At 51.9% G+C, this 17,899-nt stretch overlaps 1 protein-coding gene across 1 annotated transcript; it reads right to left on the bottom strand.

Moving 5' to 3' along the window:
• Window positions 1–944: 944 nt before the first annotated feature.
• Window positions 945–9,712, bottom strand: CTRC (chymotrypsin C). The gene is made up of 8 exons (XM_009000456.5): window positions 9,650–9,712; window positions 7,814–7,905; window positions 7,615–7,712; window positions 5,608–5,733; window positions 3,821–3,957; window positions 2,644–2,789; window positions 1,653–1,805; window positions 945–1,020 (listed from the first exon to the last, which is right to left on the bottom strand). Exons 1-8 carry the CDS (start codon window positions 9,687–9,689, stop codon window positions 1,006–1,008), a joined length of 807 nt encoding a protein of 268 aa, XP_008998704.2. The 5' UTR covers window positions 9,690–9,712; the 3' UTR covers window positions 945–1,005.
• Between the last annotated feature and the right edge of the window lie 8,187 nt (window positions 9,713–17,899).

The following is a 17,899-nucleotide window of genomic DNA, read 5'->3' as shown; positions in this document are numbered from 1 at the left end:
CAGAACAGGACATCCCAGGAGCACACCAGCCCAGAGACCCCTATCATCAGGGTCCATTCCTCCTGGCACGTCCCTGCCTGGACACTGGGTCTCTCTCATCTCTGGCTGCTCTTGCCCTTTTGTCAGCTTCAGGAGAACTCTCCTCCTGAGACTCCTGGATCAGGTGTTGCTGGCTGGCCCAGCTCTTTCCCTCTGGGCCTCAGTTCCCCGACCTGTCTAATGCAGTGAAAGCATACCCAGCTCTGACCACTGTGATTCTGTGTGGAATCCATTGCCTTCTTCAAACGTACATCTTCTGAGGGTGGGGTGGGGTCTTCTCCTTCTCCTGTACCCTCACCGTGCTCAGCACAGGGCTGGACACAGAGGCTGGCTCACTAAACATTTCTCAAAGCAGAAGGCCCCGACCAACAGCAGCTGTGGGCTCTGTGCTGTGGGCTGGGAGTGGGGAAGGTCCCTGCCAGGGAGCCCCTTCCCCAGGAGTGGTTGTCCCTGAGCTTTGGCCATCGTCTGTGGCCTGGCCTCTCTGGGCTGGGGGAGGCTGCTTTTGGGGACAATCTATCTTCCACCTGCAGCTGGAGGGCTGTGAGGACCTGCCAGGCCCCCCTCAGTGGAGGTAGGATCAGAGAAGTGAATGATTTCATCAGGGTCTCACCGGCTCACAGCTCGTGAGGTGGAGTGGGGAAGGCTTCTGATGTGTCCTTAACTCCCATTCCCTCCGGCTTCACACAAGACTCCCTGGGATCTCCATCCCCAGCCCCTGCCTCCCATGAATGCCCCAGGAGGCTCCTTCCTAGGCCCTCTCCCTGGGCCTCTGTTTCCCCACCTGTATAATGAGGGGGGGGGGACTGGCTGGGTGGGTGTCTCTGGCTCCACAGTGTGGAAAGGGGCAGCACCAGAGAACCTGGGAAGCAACAGATGCCGTGCAAATCAAGGATCCAGGTGACTCGAGGGAAAGGAGGTTTATTGCTGTTGCAGGCACCCGCTGCCGCCGTTCCCAGCAACAAATCACAGCTGCATTTTCTGGAGGAGTAGAGAACAGTGTGAGGGACTCAGGGCTGTGCCACCTTCAGGGGCAGTACAAGGCTCCACCCAGTGGGTGGGTCTGTGGGGGAATCCCGGCCTTAACATGCCAGCCTTGTCCCTGTCCAAGGGGTCTGAGCCCCTTGGCATTTTAGGCCACTGTGCAAATGGAGTTGGAACACATGCTCTTCCCAGCGGGGATGCCCCCAGCTCTGGGTGCCCCTCTGTTCTCCCATGCTCAAGGTGATAAGTGGTCATCCACACTATCCCCCTCCTCTACTGGGCTATACCCTCAGGGGGTCAGTTTTGGGGGGAGACCGGTGTGGAGCCTGGATGAGGACGTGAGTATTTGCTGAAGGCAGTGGATGAATGGCTGGAGGAGTTGATGCCTGTTTCCTTATTGACATTCAACTCAAGGCCTGCTGCTGTAAGCACTCAGTCAACACTTCTTGAAAGAGAGAGCGAATGTTGAATAAGTGTATGAATGAATCACAGAATGAGTGAGTGAACGTGTGAATGAGTGTATAAATGCATGAATGAGTGAATAAGGGCATGAATGAGTGAATGAGGGAGTGGGCGAGTGTGGGTGAGGGGCTGACAGGTGCAGAGACAGCTGTGGAGGCAGCACCCACCTCGTTGATCCAGTCGATGTAGGCGGACACCCGGGTGTAGACTACAGGCTTCTTGACGGTGTTGCAGCCCAGCCCAGAGCCAAAGCTGACGATGCCAAACACCTCCCAGGAGCCGTTCTCCAACTGGCAGTTCAGTGGGCCACCCGAGTCCCCCTGCAGCAGACCAGGAGGGCATCAGTCCTTCACTAGGCCCCCGAGAGGCAGCTTGGGAAGCGGGGCTGGGTGGGGTGGGGAATTGGGTTGGCTTTCTCAGCCTCAGTAGACAGTTTTGGACTCAGGCTGCCCAAGGCGAGGGAGGCAGAGGAAATGTGTTTGGGGCTGCCTTGGCCCTATTCTGGGAGATCCTGGGGTGTCCGACTAGCTCTTGGTTTGCTGTGTGATCTTGAGATGATGTTATTTCTCTCTGTGGCTCAGTTTCCCTAGCTGTTCAGGTCACCTTGTCTAAGACTCTGTGAGCTACCCAGAGCAGTGACGATGCTGGCATCTGTGCTAGAGGCCTGGGAAGGCGAGGAAGGAGGGCGAGAATGGGGAGAGGGTCGTATGTTTGAAAACAGGTCATTCCCTGATTATCTTAGATGTTTTATGGTTCTGGTCTCCCTGGACTGGTGGAGTAAATGCCATGGAGGAATATGTGTAACGACTTCAGCGACACCTCTTTTGTGTCTTTAGACTCATGTAGTCCTAATCCTGTGAAGTAGTTACTAGAATTCCATTTTACAGATGGAAAAACTGAAGTCAGAGGCTCAATAGCCTTCCCAAGGTTACACAGCTCATAAATGGTGGGACTGGGGCTTGAACTCAGATATTTAAGATCAATGCTCATGCTCTCACCACAGTGCTGGGGGGGTGATAGCCTTCCCCTGAGCCTGCTGGGCCCAGCCAGGGCTTGCTCAGTCTCCTCCTGGGGAAGGGTTTGGCCCATTGCACCCCCTTTGCCCATGTCCACTTGGCCACCGGGAGTAGGGACAAAGTGCAGAACCTAGCCACTCACATTGCAGGCTGAGATGACGCCGTCGCCCCCGGCGCACACCATGGTGTCCTTCACCCTGAAGCCCCACCAGTCACTCCTGGAGCACGTGGCGTGATCCACCACTGGCTGCAGGCCCTGCTGCAGCTCATCTGCAATGGGGCCGTTGGCTGGGGAGAGAGTGGGCAGTGAGCAGGGGGGCAGCCGGCAGCCCAGCCCCTCCCCAGGCCTTCCGGGAGCAGAGGCCTCGGACAGGACCCAGGGGAGTGCCGGCTGAGATGCTGTGAGTACCACACACCTGCCCTTCATCAAGAGGCCAGCCAAGACCCCAGAGGATTGGGAGCAGGCTACTGAGAGCCCTTGGGGGAATAGCCATTGAGTTGAGTTGTCTTTAAATTCATTCTGGGGGGTTAATCGTCGTCATTCCCTGCAGGTCTCTGCCTTTGCTGTCACACATTAAAAACCCTTTCTCACCCCAAGATTTTCTTGTTTTCTTTCCTTCTTTTTTTTGGATACAAGGTCTCACTCTGTTGCTCAGGCTGGAGTGCAGTGGCAAGATCACAGCTCATGGCAGCCTCAAACCCCTCAAGAGATCCTCTGGCCTCAGCCTCCTGAGTGGTTTGGGACTACAGGCACACACCACCATACACCACTATTTAAAGAATGTTTTTTGTAGAGGCAGGATCTCACTATGTTGCTCAAGCTGGTCTTGAACTCCTGGCCTCAAGAGATCTTTCCTCCTTGGCTTCCTAAAATGCCGACATTACAGGCGTGAGCTGCCACACTTGGCCTCTCCCCCAGGATTTTCTAAATAGTGATCTGCATGTTCTTCCATATCCCATAGTTTCATTATTTGCATTTAACTTTTAATTCAGCTGGGATCTATTTGGGCATATGGTATACCATAGATGTCATCCTCCCCACAGACGGTTTATTTTAGTTTATTTATACGACACTACGTGCCAAGTACTGTTCTGAGCACTTGGCAAATTCTAATTCATCTAAGCCTTACCACCTCTCTCAGAGACACTTGTTAGCGCGTCTGTCACATGGTATGTGCTTAATAAATATTAGCTGTTATTGTTACAGGGTTTACAAAGACGTGAAAATGTGAAGGCAAAAGGGAAAGCGGTGGGCAAATGTGGGTGGCATGCTGCTTTCTTCAGGAAGGCTCTTGGGATTTGCCAGGGCCAATACTCACTCCAGAGGCGGCCCCAGCCAGTGACATAGCAGGGGTAGTCCTGGGGGAGCAGGGAGTCCTTCTCTGGCAGGCAGGCCACCTGGATGGTGTCACTCAGCTCCACGTGCTCTGCAAGCTTGATGAGGGCAATGTCATTGCTGGAATCCAAAGTGGAGAAGGTGAGGGGCAGGAGGGCCCTGGCCCCACAAGCCCAAGCTACGGAGCTCAGGCTGTGAGTTGGGAGTCAGGTCAAGGGTGCTCAGGAGTCCTTCACAAACCCAGCTTCTTCTTGGCCTTTGGGGATGCCAGGACAAATGATTCACCATCCAACATGATCGCCTGCCCTGTTGACATAGCTGCTTCTCACATTGTCACCTCGGGGAAGGGCTGACAGAGGGAGATGGGGGGAAGTGTTCCCAACCATTGCTGGCTGTGCTTTAGTGAGAAAGAGGCTATAGCAAGTTGAGAATTCTAATCCCCAAAGATGGCACTTGCAGATGCCAGTTTTAATATTTTCGCGTTATAGGAGTAAAAGCTGACCGCCCCAGACAGACCTGGGGACCTCGGTAGGCTGTGTGACCTTGGACACATTTCTTAACTTCTCTGAGCCTTGGTTCTTTGTCCAGGGCTGTTGTGAGGATTACATAACAAATGGCATATAAAGTGTCTATTGCAATGTGGGCATACAGCAGGCCCAGCCTCTGGAGAGACACTGTGGAGGGCCTTCCTTGTGGATCTTCTTGGGAGCCTGGCCAATGAAGGGATAAGAGGGGTATTTGTCTCCACTTAGCATTGTGCCATTTTGTGTAAGAGAGTCATTTGCTGGCTGTCCAGGGTGAGGATGGGTGTCAGGTGTTAGATGTAGTGAACCCCAAGTTTCTCCTCAAAGAATCAGTATGTCAGTATGTTCAGCTCTCTCATTCTTTAATTCTCTGTTTTAAAGGTTGACTTCCTTGTAGTCCAGTAAACAACCTTCTCCTCTGGTTCTAATCGGTAGTTCACATCTGTTTCCCCGGCCCCCAGCTCCGTCCTGACTCATCCCAGTCATGTGCTCCCATCACCTGCTCTGGTTACGTTCTTTGCCCTCGGTCACCCCTGGCTGCCTGCTCTGACCCGCCCATAACTGTCCTTCCCACCAAACCACCCACCCTGCCACTCCAGCTTGGACCCCTGCTTTCTTTATTTTATTTTTTTGAGACGGAGTTTCACTCTTGTTACCCAGGCAGGAGTGCAATGGCGTGATCTCGGCTTACCGCAACCTCCGCCTCCTGGTTTCAGGCAATTCTCCTGCCTCAGCCTCCCGAGTAGCTGGGATTACAGGCACACGCCACCATGCCCAGCTATTTTTTTGAATTTTTAGTAGAGACGGGGTTTCACCATATTGACCAGGATGGTCTCAATCTCTTGACCTCGTGATCCACCTGCCTTGGCCTCCCAAAGTGCTGGGATTACAGGCTTGAGCCACCACGCCCGGCCCCCTGCTTTCTTTAAAATAGCCAATCGGGATTAGTCTAGCTTGTGTGGTCTAACCCTAGCCAACAGGGGAACGACGCAGCAGTAGAGGCATCCCCCATCAGGAATAAGTGCCCCTTCCTCTCCTTGTCCAGGTGTGCAGCCACCATGGCTCCATCCTTGAGCCTTACCCTTCTATAGAAGTAAACCACCTTGCTGAGATGATTTAGCTTCAACTGCTATTTCTTTGCGGCATTGAAATTTTACTTACAACACAGGTACGGGTGGGACAGGCTCTGTGGCTCCATCTTTCGCACTGCCCCCAACAGCTGTGGGATGAGCAGTTCCTTACTCACCGCACGAGGAAGGAGTTCCATTTCTCATGGACATGGATGGTGTCCACACCCACAAACAGGGATCCTTTCTCATCTTCCACCTCCAGGTTGTTCTTTCCCAGGCCGACACGGTAGGTCAGGGTGTTGCTGGGTGAAGGAAGGGAATCAGGTCAGAGTGGCCCCCTGGTCCTGCCAGCCAGTGGGACAGCGAGGAAGCTCAGGGCTTTAGTGGGACTCATTTGGGGGGAAAAGAGTGTCCCCACTGTCCTTTCCCAGGGTGAGGAGAAAGGGTCCAGGACTTGGGGTCAAGGGACTTGGGTTCATGTTGTGGCCTTTCTGTTCCTGGCTGTGTAGCCTTGTGCCTCAGTTCCCTCACCTGTAAGAAGGAGACAATGCTGGAACTCACTCCCAGGGCGGCTGTGAGCATAAACTCATCCCAGCTTCCACCGCTCTTGCCTGCAGGTTTGCGGCATCCACCTAACTGCCTCTCACCTGCATGCGGGCCTACTCCTGTCTGTTCTGAATTCAGCAGTGTGAGTTACAAAATATCTCAGGCCAGGCGCGGTGGCTCACTCTGTAATCCCAGCACCTTGGGAAGCCAAGATGGGAGGACTGCTTGAGGCCAGGAGTTTGAGAGCAGCCTGGGGCACATGGCAAAACCCCATCTCTACAAAAAATGGAAAAATTATGTTGAGGTTTGGGCTTCTACGTTTTTTTAAAAAATGAAGACGACAAAGAAGAAACATTAGCTGGGAATGTGTGGGGGCCTGTGCTTAGAGTCCCAGCTATTCAAGAGGCTGAGGTGGGAGGACCACTTGAGTTCAGGAGATCGAGGCTACAGTGAGCCATGATGGTGCCACTGCATTCCAGCCTGGGCTATAGAATGAGACCCTGTCTCTACCAAAAAAAAAAAAAAGTATATATGAAATATACAAAATGAAATATATTTAAGTATATATTTTATAAAATATATTAAAAATATTTTATGGAATATAGAAAAATACCTCAGTCCACAACTCTCCTTTGCTCAGAAACCCTTCCAGCAGCTCCATCTTACTCAGGGTCAAAGCGGAAGTCCTGCCACTGACCTGCGCTACGCGGCCCTCACTTCCTCTCCAGCTCACCTCCTCCCGCTCTCCTCCAGCTCACGCTGCCCCTGCCATAGCGGCTTCCTCATTATTTCTCAACCACACCGACAAGTCTCTTCTCCAAGCCTTTGCATGGCTGTTCCCGCCGCCTGGAACACCCTACCCCTAGATCCATCATATCCTCCCTCACTTCCTTTAGGCCTTTGCCCAAATATCCCCCTTTCAGCTCTCTGAAATGTCCCAAATATTTGCCCGAATATCCCCCTTTCAGCTCTTCCCCGGCCATCCCATTTAAAATAGAACCCCTCATTCTGTTTGTCCTCTTCCAAACTTATTTTTGTATTTTTTACTTTCTTGAGATGGAGTCTCGCTCTGTTGCCCAGGCTGGAGTGCAATGGCATAATCTCAGCTCACTGCAAACTCCATCTCCTGTGTTCAAGTGAATCTCCTACCTCGGCCTCCCTAGTAGCTGGGATTATAGGAACCTGCCATCACACCTGGCTAATTTTTTGTATTTTTAGTAGAGACAGGGTTTCACTATGTTGGCCAGGCTGGTCTTGAACTCCTGACCTCAGGTGATCCTCCCACCTTGGCCTCCCAGAGTGTTAGCATTACTGGGTGAGCCGCTGCACCTGGCCAAGACCTTATTTTTTTTTATCACCTGAGGTGTTATATATTTACTTGTTTAATTGTCTGCTGCTCTGCCTTCCAGAAGAATATAAGTTTCCCGAGAGCACAGACTTTGTTTTCACTGCTGTTTCCTGGCACATAGTAGATGCACAATAAATGTTTGACTGAATAAATGCACAGCTGAGTTACTGCATGTGAGTAGCTTATGCAGCCCAGTGCCTGGAGTGTAGAGAAGCTGCTCAGTAAAAGCAGAGTATCAGGCTCCCACCCCTGGATGACGGCCCGGTCTCAGGACGTCATCCCTGCACACCTGATGCAGTGGGCTGCCGTGAGGACGAAGTTGCTGGCAATCAAGGTCCCGCCGCACGTGTGCCTCCATGTGTTGTTCTTGAGGTACTGGAGGGAGATCTGCAGGAGGGTGGGGAGTGCTGTGTGTCAGCCTGTGCATCCGTGGGACCCTCACCCCATCACCCTCTCTATCTCTACCTCCTAGCCCCACACAGGCTTACCTGCCAGGGCCAGCTGTGGGGCCGGGCATTCTCTCCTCCCACCACGCGGGCGGATAGGTTGGGCAGGAAGGTGGGCACCCCGCAGCTGTAGGCTGAGGAGACAGGAGGCCATGAGAGCCGGTGAGGGGGCTGGCTGACCATGAAGAAAGGGGTGGGAGGATGGGCAGATGGAAGGAGCACAGACTTGGCGCGGGGGCAGACACGGGGTTTGTGTTTTACTGTGTGACTTGAGGGGAAGCCATCCAGGTCTCTAGGCTTTGTCTTCCCTTTCTGTGAAATGGGAAGAATCACACTAACCTGGTGAGTTTGTCCTGAGAACTGAATTAGACAACACATAGAAAACAAAGCGTTTGGCCGGGCGCGCCGGCTCACGCCTGTAATCCCATCACTTTGGGAGGCCCAGGTGAGCGGATTACTTGAGATCATGAGTTTGAGACCAGCCTGACCAACATGGCGAAACCCTGTCTTTACTAAAAATACAAAAATTAGCCGGGCATGGTGGTGCACACCTGTAATCCCAGCCATTTGGGAGGCTAAGTCAGGAGAATCGCTTGAGCCTGGGAAGCAGAGGTTGCAGTGAGCTGAGATCGTGCCATTGTACTCCAGCCTGGGCGACAAGAGCAAAACTCCATCTCAAAAAAAAAAAAATGTGTGTGGCGTGTGTGTGAGTGCCTGGTACACCTGTGTTCTTCTGTTACTTTCTAGGCCCCTGCATCATGCTGTGTGTGTGAGAGAGAGAGAGCATTAACTCCAGTGTGATAGCTGGGAAGCTGTGAGGAGTGGTCAAGAACATGTGCCATTCTGCAAGACAGATGTGGACTCAAATTCTGCCTCTTCCACTAACCCGCCACGTGATGTCAGGCAAGATAGTAAGTTGCACTGAACCTCGATGTCCTCGTCTGTAAAATAGACCCTACCTTTTTTTTTGAGATGGAGTTTCACTCTTGTCACCCAGGCTGGAGTTCGATGGCCTGATCTTGGCAACCTCTGCCTCCTGGATTCAAGCGATTCTCCTGCCTTAGCCTCCTGAATAGCTGTGATTATGGGTGCCCACCGCCATGCCGGGCTAATTTTGGTATTTTTAATAGAGACGGGGTTTCACCATGTTGGCCAGGCTGATCTCAAACTCCTGATCTCAAGTCATTTGCCTGCCTTGACCTCCCAAAGTGCTGGGATTACAGGCGTGAGCCACACACCCGGCAATACACCCTACCTCTCAAGGTTGTTTTGTGGATGAAATTGGCTTCTACATGTAAGGGGCCTAGCACAGTGCCTGGCACACACTAAACACACAGGAAGCGGGAGCTGCTGTTGTTACTGCTGTCGTTGCTGTTAGATGGAAAGACTCTTAATTAAGTGCTCATATTTGCCAAAAAAGCCAGTGCAATTTAGAGCGGTGACGTGACTTTTCCGGGTCCCACAGAGAAGAAGTGGCATTTAAGCCAAGTCCCTGGCCTCCTAATCTGGGAAAATGCCACCAAAATGATGGAATGGAGAATCCCCAGGGGGGAGAGAGTGCTGGGAAAGGCAAATCCCAACAGTCCCTGGGGTGACCCCAGGATAGACATCTCGTGTCCCCACCCCTTGCGTGGTGTTTCCACGCCTCATTTCTAACTAGGGGCAGGTCAGATCACCTTCCCTGTTTTGCAGATGTGGAAACAGTTACCAGGCCGGGCTGCGGCTTGTGTGGCACACAGCTGGTTGGTAGCATCTGAACCCACAGGGGACCCTAAGGGGCCTTTCCTGGAGAGCAGAGGCCCCCTCCCATCCTATCCTCACCCTGGAGGCCAGCCCCGGCTCACAGCCTGCCGGCGGCAGCCCCACCCCACCACTTACCGCAGGCCAAGAGTGCGGTGAGGACAGTGATGCCCAGCATGGTGTGGGTGCTCAGGACTGACTGACTGTCAGGGTGGGCAGGCAGCACACTTATAGGCAGAAGCGGGGTGAGTCCACCTGGTCAAGGCCAAACCGCCCCTTGGAGAGGGAAACCTGCGCTGATAAGGCCCTTTCCCTGACCTTGGGTGGTTACTGTTTAATTTGCCTAGGAGACGGGCTTTCTTGGAAGTGTGGATTTTCCAACTATCCTGAGACAGAAAATTCTGAGGTGCAGTGTTTTTTGGTACTCCCCACCCCACTCTGCTTGAGGTGTGCGTTCATTCTCTCTCCCTAACTTATACGTTACTTATTTATTTATTGGAGATGGAGTCTTGCTCTGTAACCCAGGCTAAAGTGCAGTGGTGTGGTCTCAGCAATCTGCAACTTCCACCTCCTGGGCTCAAGTGATTTTTGTGCCTTAGCCTCCTGTGTAGCTGGGATGACAGGTGCCTGCCCCCATGCCAGGCTAATGATTTTGTTTGTTTGTTTTGCTTTTTTTGACACGGAGTCTTGCTCTGTCGCCCAGGCTGTAGTGCACTGGTGCGATCTCAGTTCACTGGGACCTCTGCCTCCTGGGTTCAAGCGATTCTTCTACCTCAGCCTCCTGAGTAGCTGGGACTACAGGCGTATGCTACCATACTTGGCTAATTGCTTGTATTTTTAGGAGAGACAGGGTTTCACCATGTTAGCCAGGATGGTCTCAATCTCCTGACCTTGTGATCTGCCTGCCTAGGCCTCCCAAGGTGCTAGGATTACAGGCATGAGCCACCAAACACAACCACGCCAGGCTAATATTTTAAATTTTATTTATTTATTTTTTTGAGACGGAGTCCTGCTTTGTCACCTAGGCTGCAGGCTTGGCTCACTGTAACCTCTACCTCCTGAGTTCAAGTGATTCTCCTGTCTCAGCCTCCCAAGTAGCTGGGACTACAGATATATGCCACCAATTTTTTTGTATTTTAGTAGAGACACGGCCCAGGGTGGTCTCAAACTCCTGAGCTCAGGCAATCTGCCTGCCTCAGCCTCCCAAGTGCTAGGATTACAGGTGTGCGCCATGGGGTCCGGCCCCTACCTTATTCTTTTTAGTTATTTATTGGGCACCTACTACGTGCCAGGCATTGCGCTCAGGTCTTCTTGTATTATCTCACTCAATTCTTCCAACAATATGAAATAGACACTATTATCTGCTCTGAGATGAGATGGGAAAGGATCAGGCACAGCGGCACATGCCTGCAGTCCCAGCTACTCCTGAGGCCAAGGCTGGAGGATCGCTTGAGCCCAGGAGTTCGAGGCTGCAGTGAGCCGTGATCATGCCACACTGCATTCCAGTGCGGGTGACAGAACAAGACTTTGTGTCTACAAAAATAAAATAAAAGTGAGGAAGCTGAGACTCAGCGGGTAAGTGACCATCTAGGGTCATGCGACTGAGCAGCAGCAGAGCCAGATTTTGAAGTCGGAGCTTCTAACAGCAGCCTGGGGCTTCAAGCCGTGGAGACACACTGCTCCTCCTCTGTCATTCTAGTGCTATTAGATCATTTCCCAACTCTCTTTCTGTCTCATCTATCTAATTGCTGGGCTTGGTGCACTCCTGCCCTACCCCCAGGGCTGTGGTTGGAGGCGGAGGCTCAGGAGACCCTGGAAGGTGCTTAGTTGGCCAGATTCCTTCCTGGAGTCAGCTTTGTTGTAGGCCCTCACTTTCCTCATCTCTAAAATGGGCCGATAGGACCAGATGGACTCTCGGGCTCCTTACAGTCCTGCGATTTCATGACTTGATAGTCAAGGTCAGTGGCAGGTCTGAGGGCCCAAAGCACTGAATGACAGAAGTGCTGTGAGAGCCTCTGGCATTCGGGGCATCTCTTGGAACACGTGGGTTGATCCGTTCACCTCAAGGCCTAGCTTCAGCCTGGCTGTTTAGATTCTGTCTTCCTTTTCCCCTCTACTCATACTGAGCTCCCCCTTGAGGGTTGTTTTCTGAGCTAAGCCCACTGGCCACCTTAGAAATTATTTCCTGAGGCCGGGTGCAATGGCTCACGCCATAATCCCAGCATTTTGGGAGGCCAAAGTGGGTGAATCACAAGGTCAGGAGTTCAAGACCAGCCTGACCAAACCCTGTCTCTACTAACAATACAAAAATTAGCCAGGTGTGGTGGCACGTGCCTGTAATCCCAGCTACTTGGGAGGCTGAGGCAGGAGAATCGCTTGAGCCTGGGAGGCAGGGATTGCAGTGAGCAGAGATTGAGCCACTGAACTCCAGCTTGGGTGATAGAGTGAGATTCTGTCTCAAAAAAAATTTTTTTTTCCTAATAGAAGAGTTCAGAACGCTACACACCCTGCCATTCATAGTGGTTTTCTGGGGGTGAAGGAGGATTCTAATTTAAATTTTTTTTTTTTTTTAGGTGGAGTTTTGCTTTTTAGCCCACGCTGGAGTGAAGTGGCATGATCTCAGCTCACTGCAACCTCCACCCCTGGGCTGGGTTCAAGCAATTCTCTTCTTCCTCAGCCTCCTGAGTAGCTGGGATTATGGGCACCCACCACCATGCTCAGCTAATTTTTTTTTTTTTGAGACAGAATTTTGCTCTGACGCACAGGCTAGAGTGCAGTGGCGCAGTCTTGGCTCACTGCAACCTCTGCCTCCTGAGTTCAGGCAATTCTCCTGCCTCAGCCTCCCAAGTAGGTGGAATTACAGGTGCTTGCCACCATACCTGGTAATTTTTGTAATTTTTTAGTAGAGATGGGGTTTCACCATGTTGGCCAGGCTGGTTTTGAACTCCTGACCTTGTGATCTGTCTGCCTCAGCCTCCCAAAGTGCTGGGATTACAGGTGTGAGTCACCGTGGCTGGCCTCTAACTTAAACACATTTTTATGCAGCTTAAATTCTTTTTAAAAACAAGCCTGTGTTACTTTGGCAATATAAAAGTCAATAAATTGGATTTTCAAAGAAAGACAGACAAGGAATTTGAACATGCTCCGTCTGGCTCCATTTGGCTGTGGTGACTTCAAGGCCTCAGTCCTGGGACATCTGGGGACTTCAGACTGTGGGGATTTTCTGTTTCATTTTGGAGGCTGGTCGTGTGGGCTGCAGGGGTATCAGTGGCTACTGCCCAGTCTGCTTCAGACCCAGGGCTGTTGGTTGCCAAGCCTTGGAAAGGGTCACTCTAGCCTGGAGATGGAGAACATAAGCAGAGATACGGCTTGAGCTAGGTGGCAGGTCTTGGAAATTAGCAGGGTCTGAAGGCAGGAGGCAAGACACCTGACTTCCATCTCAGTCAGTGACGGAATGGGTGACCCCAGACCCTGAGCATCCTCTCTGGGCCTCAGTTTCTCTCATATCCTTTGATCAACCTGGGAAAATGAATTAACTGGGCTTCTTCATGTAGGAGCTCATCAATTCATACTCGGTGATATAGCAACTTCTTAGCACGCATCCCAGGTGCTTATACACGCTCATGGGTGCACAGATATACCCAGACAGGTGACGCACAGACACATGCACACACACGCCTCTCCATGTCCACAGATAGGCACATGCTGATGACATACATCTAAAGCATTTAGTTATGTGTAGAGCCAAGCAGAGCCATGGACCACACATTCAAATGAGTACACAAACATAGAAATAGCCACAAATGGATTGATAATGAGGTGCCAGGTGAAGAGAGGTATTGTTAGCTATTCAAAGGTACACAGAGAAACTGACCTTTTTGGAGGGAGGTTGCTGGCTGCTCAGCTATAGGGATATTCGCTTGTTTTGAGACATCTACAGGAAGGACCCTTTATGTAAGGCAGCACCAAACAATTGTCACCAGAGAAAACTGAGGTCACCCTTAATCTGTTTCAGATGCTAAGGATGGGTGTTGAGTACTTTGCTTAGGGTTGGACTATATCCATCAAGGAGGGAAAAACATCCTAGCTGTGTGACCTTGCAGTTTTGACTCAACCTCTCCGTGCTTCCTTGTTTATAAAGTGAAAGTGAAAAGGGTACCTCCAGGCTGGGCGCAGTGGTTCATGCCTTTACTACCAGCACTTTGGGAGGCCCAGTCGGGCGGATCACCTGAGGTTGGTAGTTCAAGACCAGCGTGGGCCACATAGTAAGATCCCATCTCTACTAAAAATACAAAAATTAGCCAAGTGTGTTGGTGGGTGCCTGTAATCCCAGCTACTCGGGAGGCTGAGGTGGGAAAATTGCTTGAACTTGGGAGGTGGCGATTTCAGTGAGCTTGGATCACAACATTGCACTCCAGCCTCGGTGACTGAGAGAGACTCTGTCTCAAAAAAAAGAAAAAGAAAAGAAAAAGGTACCTTCCTCCTAGGGCTGTTGGAAGAAAAGCCTGGCATATGGTAAGGACCTTCTAAATGTTTTTTGTTGCTATTAGAATTGTTGTCATCTAGATCTTTTGAGAAGGCTTGAGACTGGACTTGGTCATTGAGTACTTTTGCCTTTACTGGCCCCTTTCTCCACTAAAAAAATATTAAAAACCTGCTGGGCGTGGTGGCTCTTGCCTGTAATCCCAGCTACTCAGGAGGCTGAGGTGAGAGAATCCCTTGAGGCCAAGAGTTCAAGACCAGCCTGGGCAACATGGCAAGCCTCCTCTCTCTAAAAGAATTTTTAAAATTAGCTGGGTGTGGTGGCACATGCCTGTAGTCCCAGCTACTGTAGAGGGGAGGCAGGAGGACTGCTTGAGGCCAGGAATCTGAGGCTGCAGTGAGCTATGATCATGCTGCTGCATTCTAGCCTGGGTAACAGAGAGATCCCCATCTCCAAAAAATAAAACATAAAAAAAATAAAAATTATGTTTTCTTCAAAAATAATAATGATAATGTTTTGTTGTATGATTATAACAATGAATGGAATCCAGTTTGGATCCTTTTCATTTTTTTCCTATGGATTTTAAAGAAATAAAAACCTTTTTGTGGGCCCCTAAAGGTGTCATGGGCTCCAGGTTCTGTGGCTCCTCTTTCTGTGAGGTTCTAGAAGACCCAAGGGCTGAGAGAGAGAGAGTGACAGAAAGAGACTGGGGAAAGGTCTGTAGACCCCCCTGAGCACCTTCTCTGGGCCCTGGAGGTGCCTTTAGCTGTGTTCCGGGGCAGCCAGGAGAAACTTGTTCTTGCTGGAAACGGCAGACAGGCGTGGGAACTGCCTTGTGGCACGCGTGAGGTTGGTGCCAGCCCCTCCTGATCCCAGCCCTGGTGCAGGGAGCAGCTGGTCAGAGGACATCATGAGCCCAGTGGCCGGTGACGCTGGGTTGGCTGACTTGATTTTCTGGCCGTGATCACTGAGACTGAAGAAGTACCCAGGGGCCTGTGGGCATCTACGGAGGGAAGCCCTGGGAGAGGGGCTTTCCTGTGATGGGAGGGGTCAGGGCTTGATGTTGGATTAACTTGCGTATTTAAGTCTTGCTCTGTCACCCAGAGCAAGGGTGACATTGCTGGAGTGCCATGACACAATCTTGGCTCACAGCAACCTCTGCTTCCCGAGTTCAAGTGATTCTTGTGCCTCAGCTGCATGAGTAGCTGGGGGTACAGGCATGAGCCATCACGTCCAGCTAATTTTTGTATTAGAGCCAGGTTTCACCATGTTGGCCAGGTTAGTCTCAAACTCCTAATCATCTCAAGTGATCCATCTACTCCGGCTTCCCAAACTGCTGGGATTACAGGTGTGAGCCACCACGCCCAGCCTAACTTGCCTATTTTAAAAATGACTGTTTTGTTTGCCCATATTGTGAGGCACTGACATACCATATATACAGAAAACATTCATTTGCTCATTCATTCATTCCTCCTGCATTCACTGAGCAACTACTGTGTGGAGGCTCCATGATAGGATTGGGTACATAGAGATAATAAGATCCTTGGGGGGGTCTTAATCAGCCTTGGGGAGCTCCCTGCTGGATAGGGCGAGTGTTCCTTGGAGATAATCTCCCTTGGATAGATGGGTCAAGGCATGGAGTTCTGCGTGAGAAGAAACTCGTTCTGGGTGGGAGGCTGATGGGCGGCAGGCAGGGAAAGGATTCCTTCTGTACAGAGTCCATGTCCAAAATGAATCTGAAGCTTTGAGGGTGGGAGAATGCCAGGATTCACCCCTGCCCCACTGCTGAAACCCAGGGGCATTTTCAGGGCCTGGAGTGGGGTCTTCTAGGACTTGGGATCTCAAAGTTCTTGAGCCACTTGGGGCCAGACTGTGCTGGAAAAATAACCACGGGCGACTTGGTAGAGGCAGGCGGGAAGGGGTGGGGGATGGGTCAGGTGGTGTCCTGGGGCCTCAGGAGGAGAAATGCCAGGGTAGGGGTGGGGTGGGGTAAGAGCCTGAGAAAAGAGGCAGGTGTCACTGACAGGACTGGGATTTTCTGGCCGCTGGAAAAGGACTCTCAGGTGGCAGCTGTTATGTCTGGGGTGAGGCCCACTAAGGGACCAGCTGAGGGTCTGGCTGGGCTTCTCCTCCACACCAGATGGAAGAACTGGGGGTTAGAGAGGGCTGTGGGGCTCAGTGAGATGGCATTCAGTGAGAGGTTCATGGTTCTGAGAGGGGCTGAGGGTTCCATGGGGATTTGGAGCTGGGACTCAGTGCAGGGAAGCTTCATGAGAAGAAGGAAACTGGGATTTTTTTTTTTTTTAAGTTGACGGGGTCTTGCTCTGTTGCCCAGTCTGGAGTGCAGTGGTATGATCATAGCTCACTGCATCCTTGAACTTCTGGGCTTATGTGATCCTCCTACTCGGCCTCCTGAGTGAGCTGCCTAGCTAGTTGTTTTAAAATTATTTTTTCAGAGATGAGGTCTCGCTATGTTGCCCAGGCTAGTCTTGAACTACTGGGCTGAAGTGATCCTCCTGCCTCGTCCTCCCAGAGTGCTGGGATTACAGGCATGCAACACTGTGCCCAGCCCCAGAAGGGTTTTAAGGAGTCCTCTCTCTCAATCCCAGGATCACTCCAGGTCTCTTCCCTCCTCAACCTGCTTCCTGCCAGAGCTGGGGGTGGGGGTCTTGTGCAGGCCAAGGCTGGGGAACCCTGATGGGCTGAGACCCTTGGTGGAGGGCCCTGGGATGGGATAGCTGGTCTTGGCCTCCCACGGTCCAAGGACTCGAGGCCCTTGGCCTTCACCATCAGGAGCTATAACATTCAGTATGATTTGTTATATTTTGTAGAGATTGGGTCTCACTATGTTGCCCAGACTGGTCTTGAATTCCTGGCTTCAGGTGATCCTTCCACCTCGGACTCCCAAAGTGCTGGGATTACAGGTGTGAGCCACTGTGCACTCTTCCCTTGTCCCTGTCCCTTGTTCTTGAAGCCCTTTCCAGCAGGATGTCAGGGATGTGGATGTTCCTCCCTTGGGGAAGGGGTTTTGAAAGGCAGTGCGGAACTGAAAGTCCCCAGTTGGTGGTGGGGCACAGCAGCGTCTCAGGCCGTAGGGTAGCACGTGGGAAGAACGCTGCCTTCACCAGGCATCCTGGCTGCTGCAGTACCACCCCTGGCCACCCGGGGGCAGCGATGCCCAGCGTAATCCAAACTCCAGCTCCCACACCCTGCCGGGGAAGACCCCAGACCCTCGCCCACCGTCATATGGAATAGATGGAGAGACTGAGACCCACTGGGGCCCTGATCTGTCCAAAGCCACACACACACAGCTGCTGGTGTCTGCCCCACCACCCCTGGTAAGACTTTGGGTGTCTCCATGACAGGGGGTGCTTGGGGGGTCACTGGGGTACACAAGCCAGAATCCCCAGTGCCTTCATGCCGCTGCCAGCTACCATGTGGCAGCCCCTCCTCTCTGCTCTCCTGGCAGGTTTGCAAGCCATGACCTCAACAGTCTTGGCCCTGCCTCCTGCCGCCCCACTCGCCTTTGTCTCTCTGGGAGACTTTCCAGGCCTCCCTGTTTGTTTGTTTTGAGACAGAGTCTCTCTTTGTCACCCAGGCTGGAGTGCAAGGGCATGATCTCGGCTCGCTGTAACCTCTGCCTCCCAGGTTCAAGCCTTAGCCTCCTGAGTAGCTGGGATTATGGGCATGTGCTACCACACCAAGCTAATTTTTGTATTTTTGGGAGAAATGGGGTTCCACCATGTTGGTCAGGCTGGTCTCGAACTCCTGACCTCAGGTGATCCACCTGCCTCGGCCTCCCAAAGTGTTGGGATTATAGGCGTGAGCCACTGCACCGGGCCACCTCCCTGTTCTTATCTGCAAAAGATGAATAAAAAGATCACCCCTGGCATGGGCTGGTTGCA

This window comes from Callithrix jacchus, chromosome 7, assembly GCF_049354715.1.
Source record: "Callithrix jacchus isolate 240 chromosome 7, calJac240_pri, whole genome shotgun sequence".
In the NCBI taxonomy this organism is placed as follows: Eukaryota; Metazoa; Chordata; class Mammalia; order Primates; family Cebidae; genus Callithrix; species Callithrix jacchus.
The sequence above is the reverse complement of the archived record's forward strand: the minus strand, read 5'-3'. Positions and strand labels throughout refer to the sequence as shown.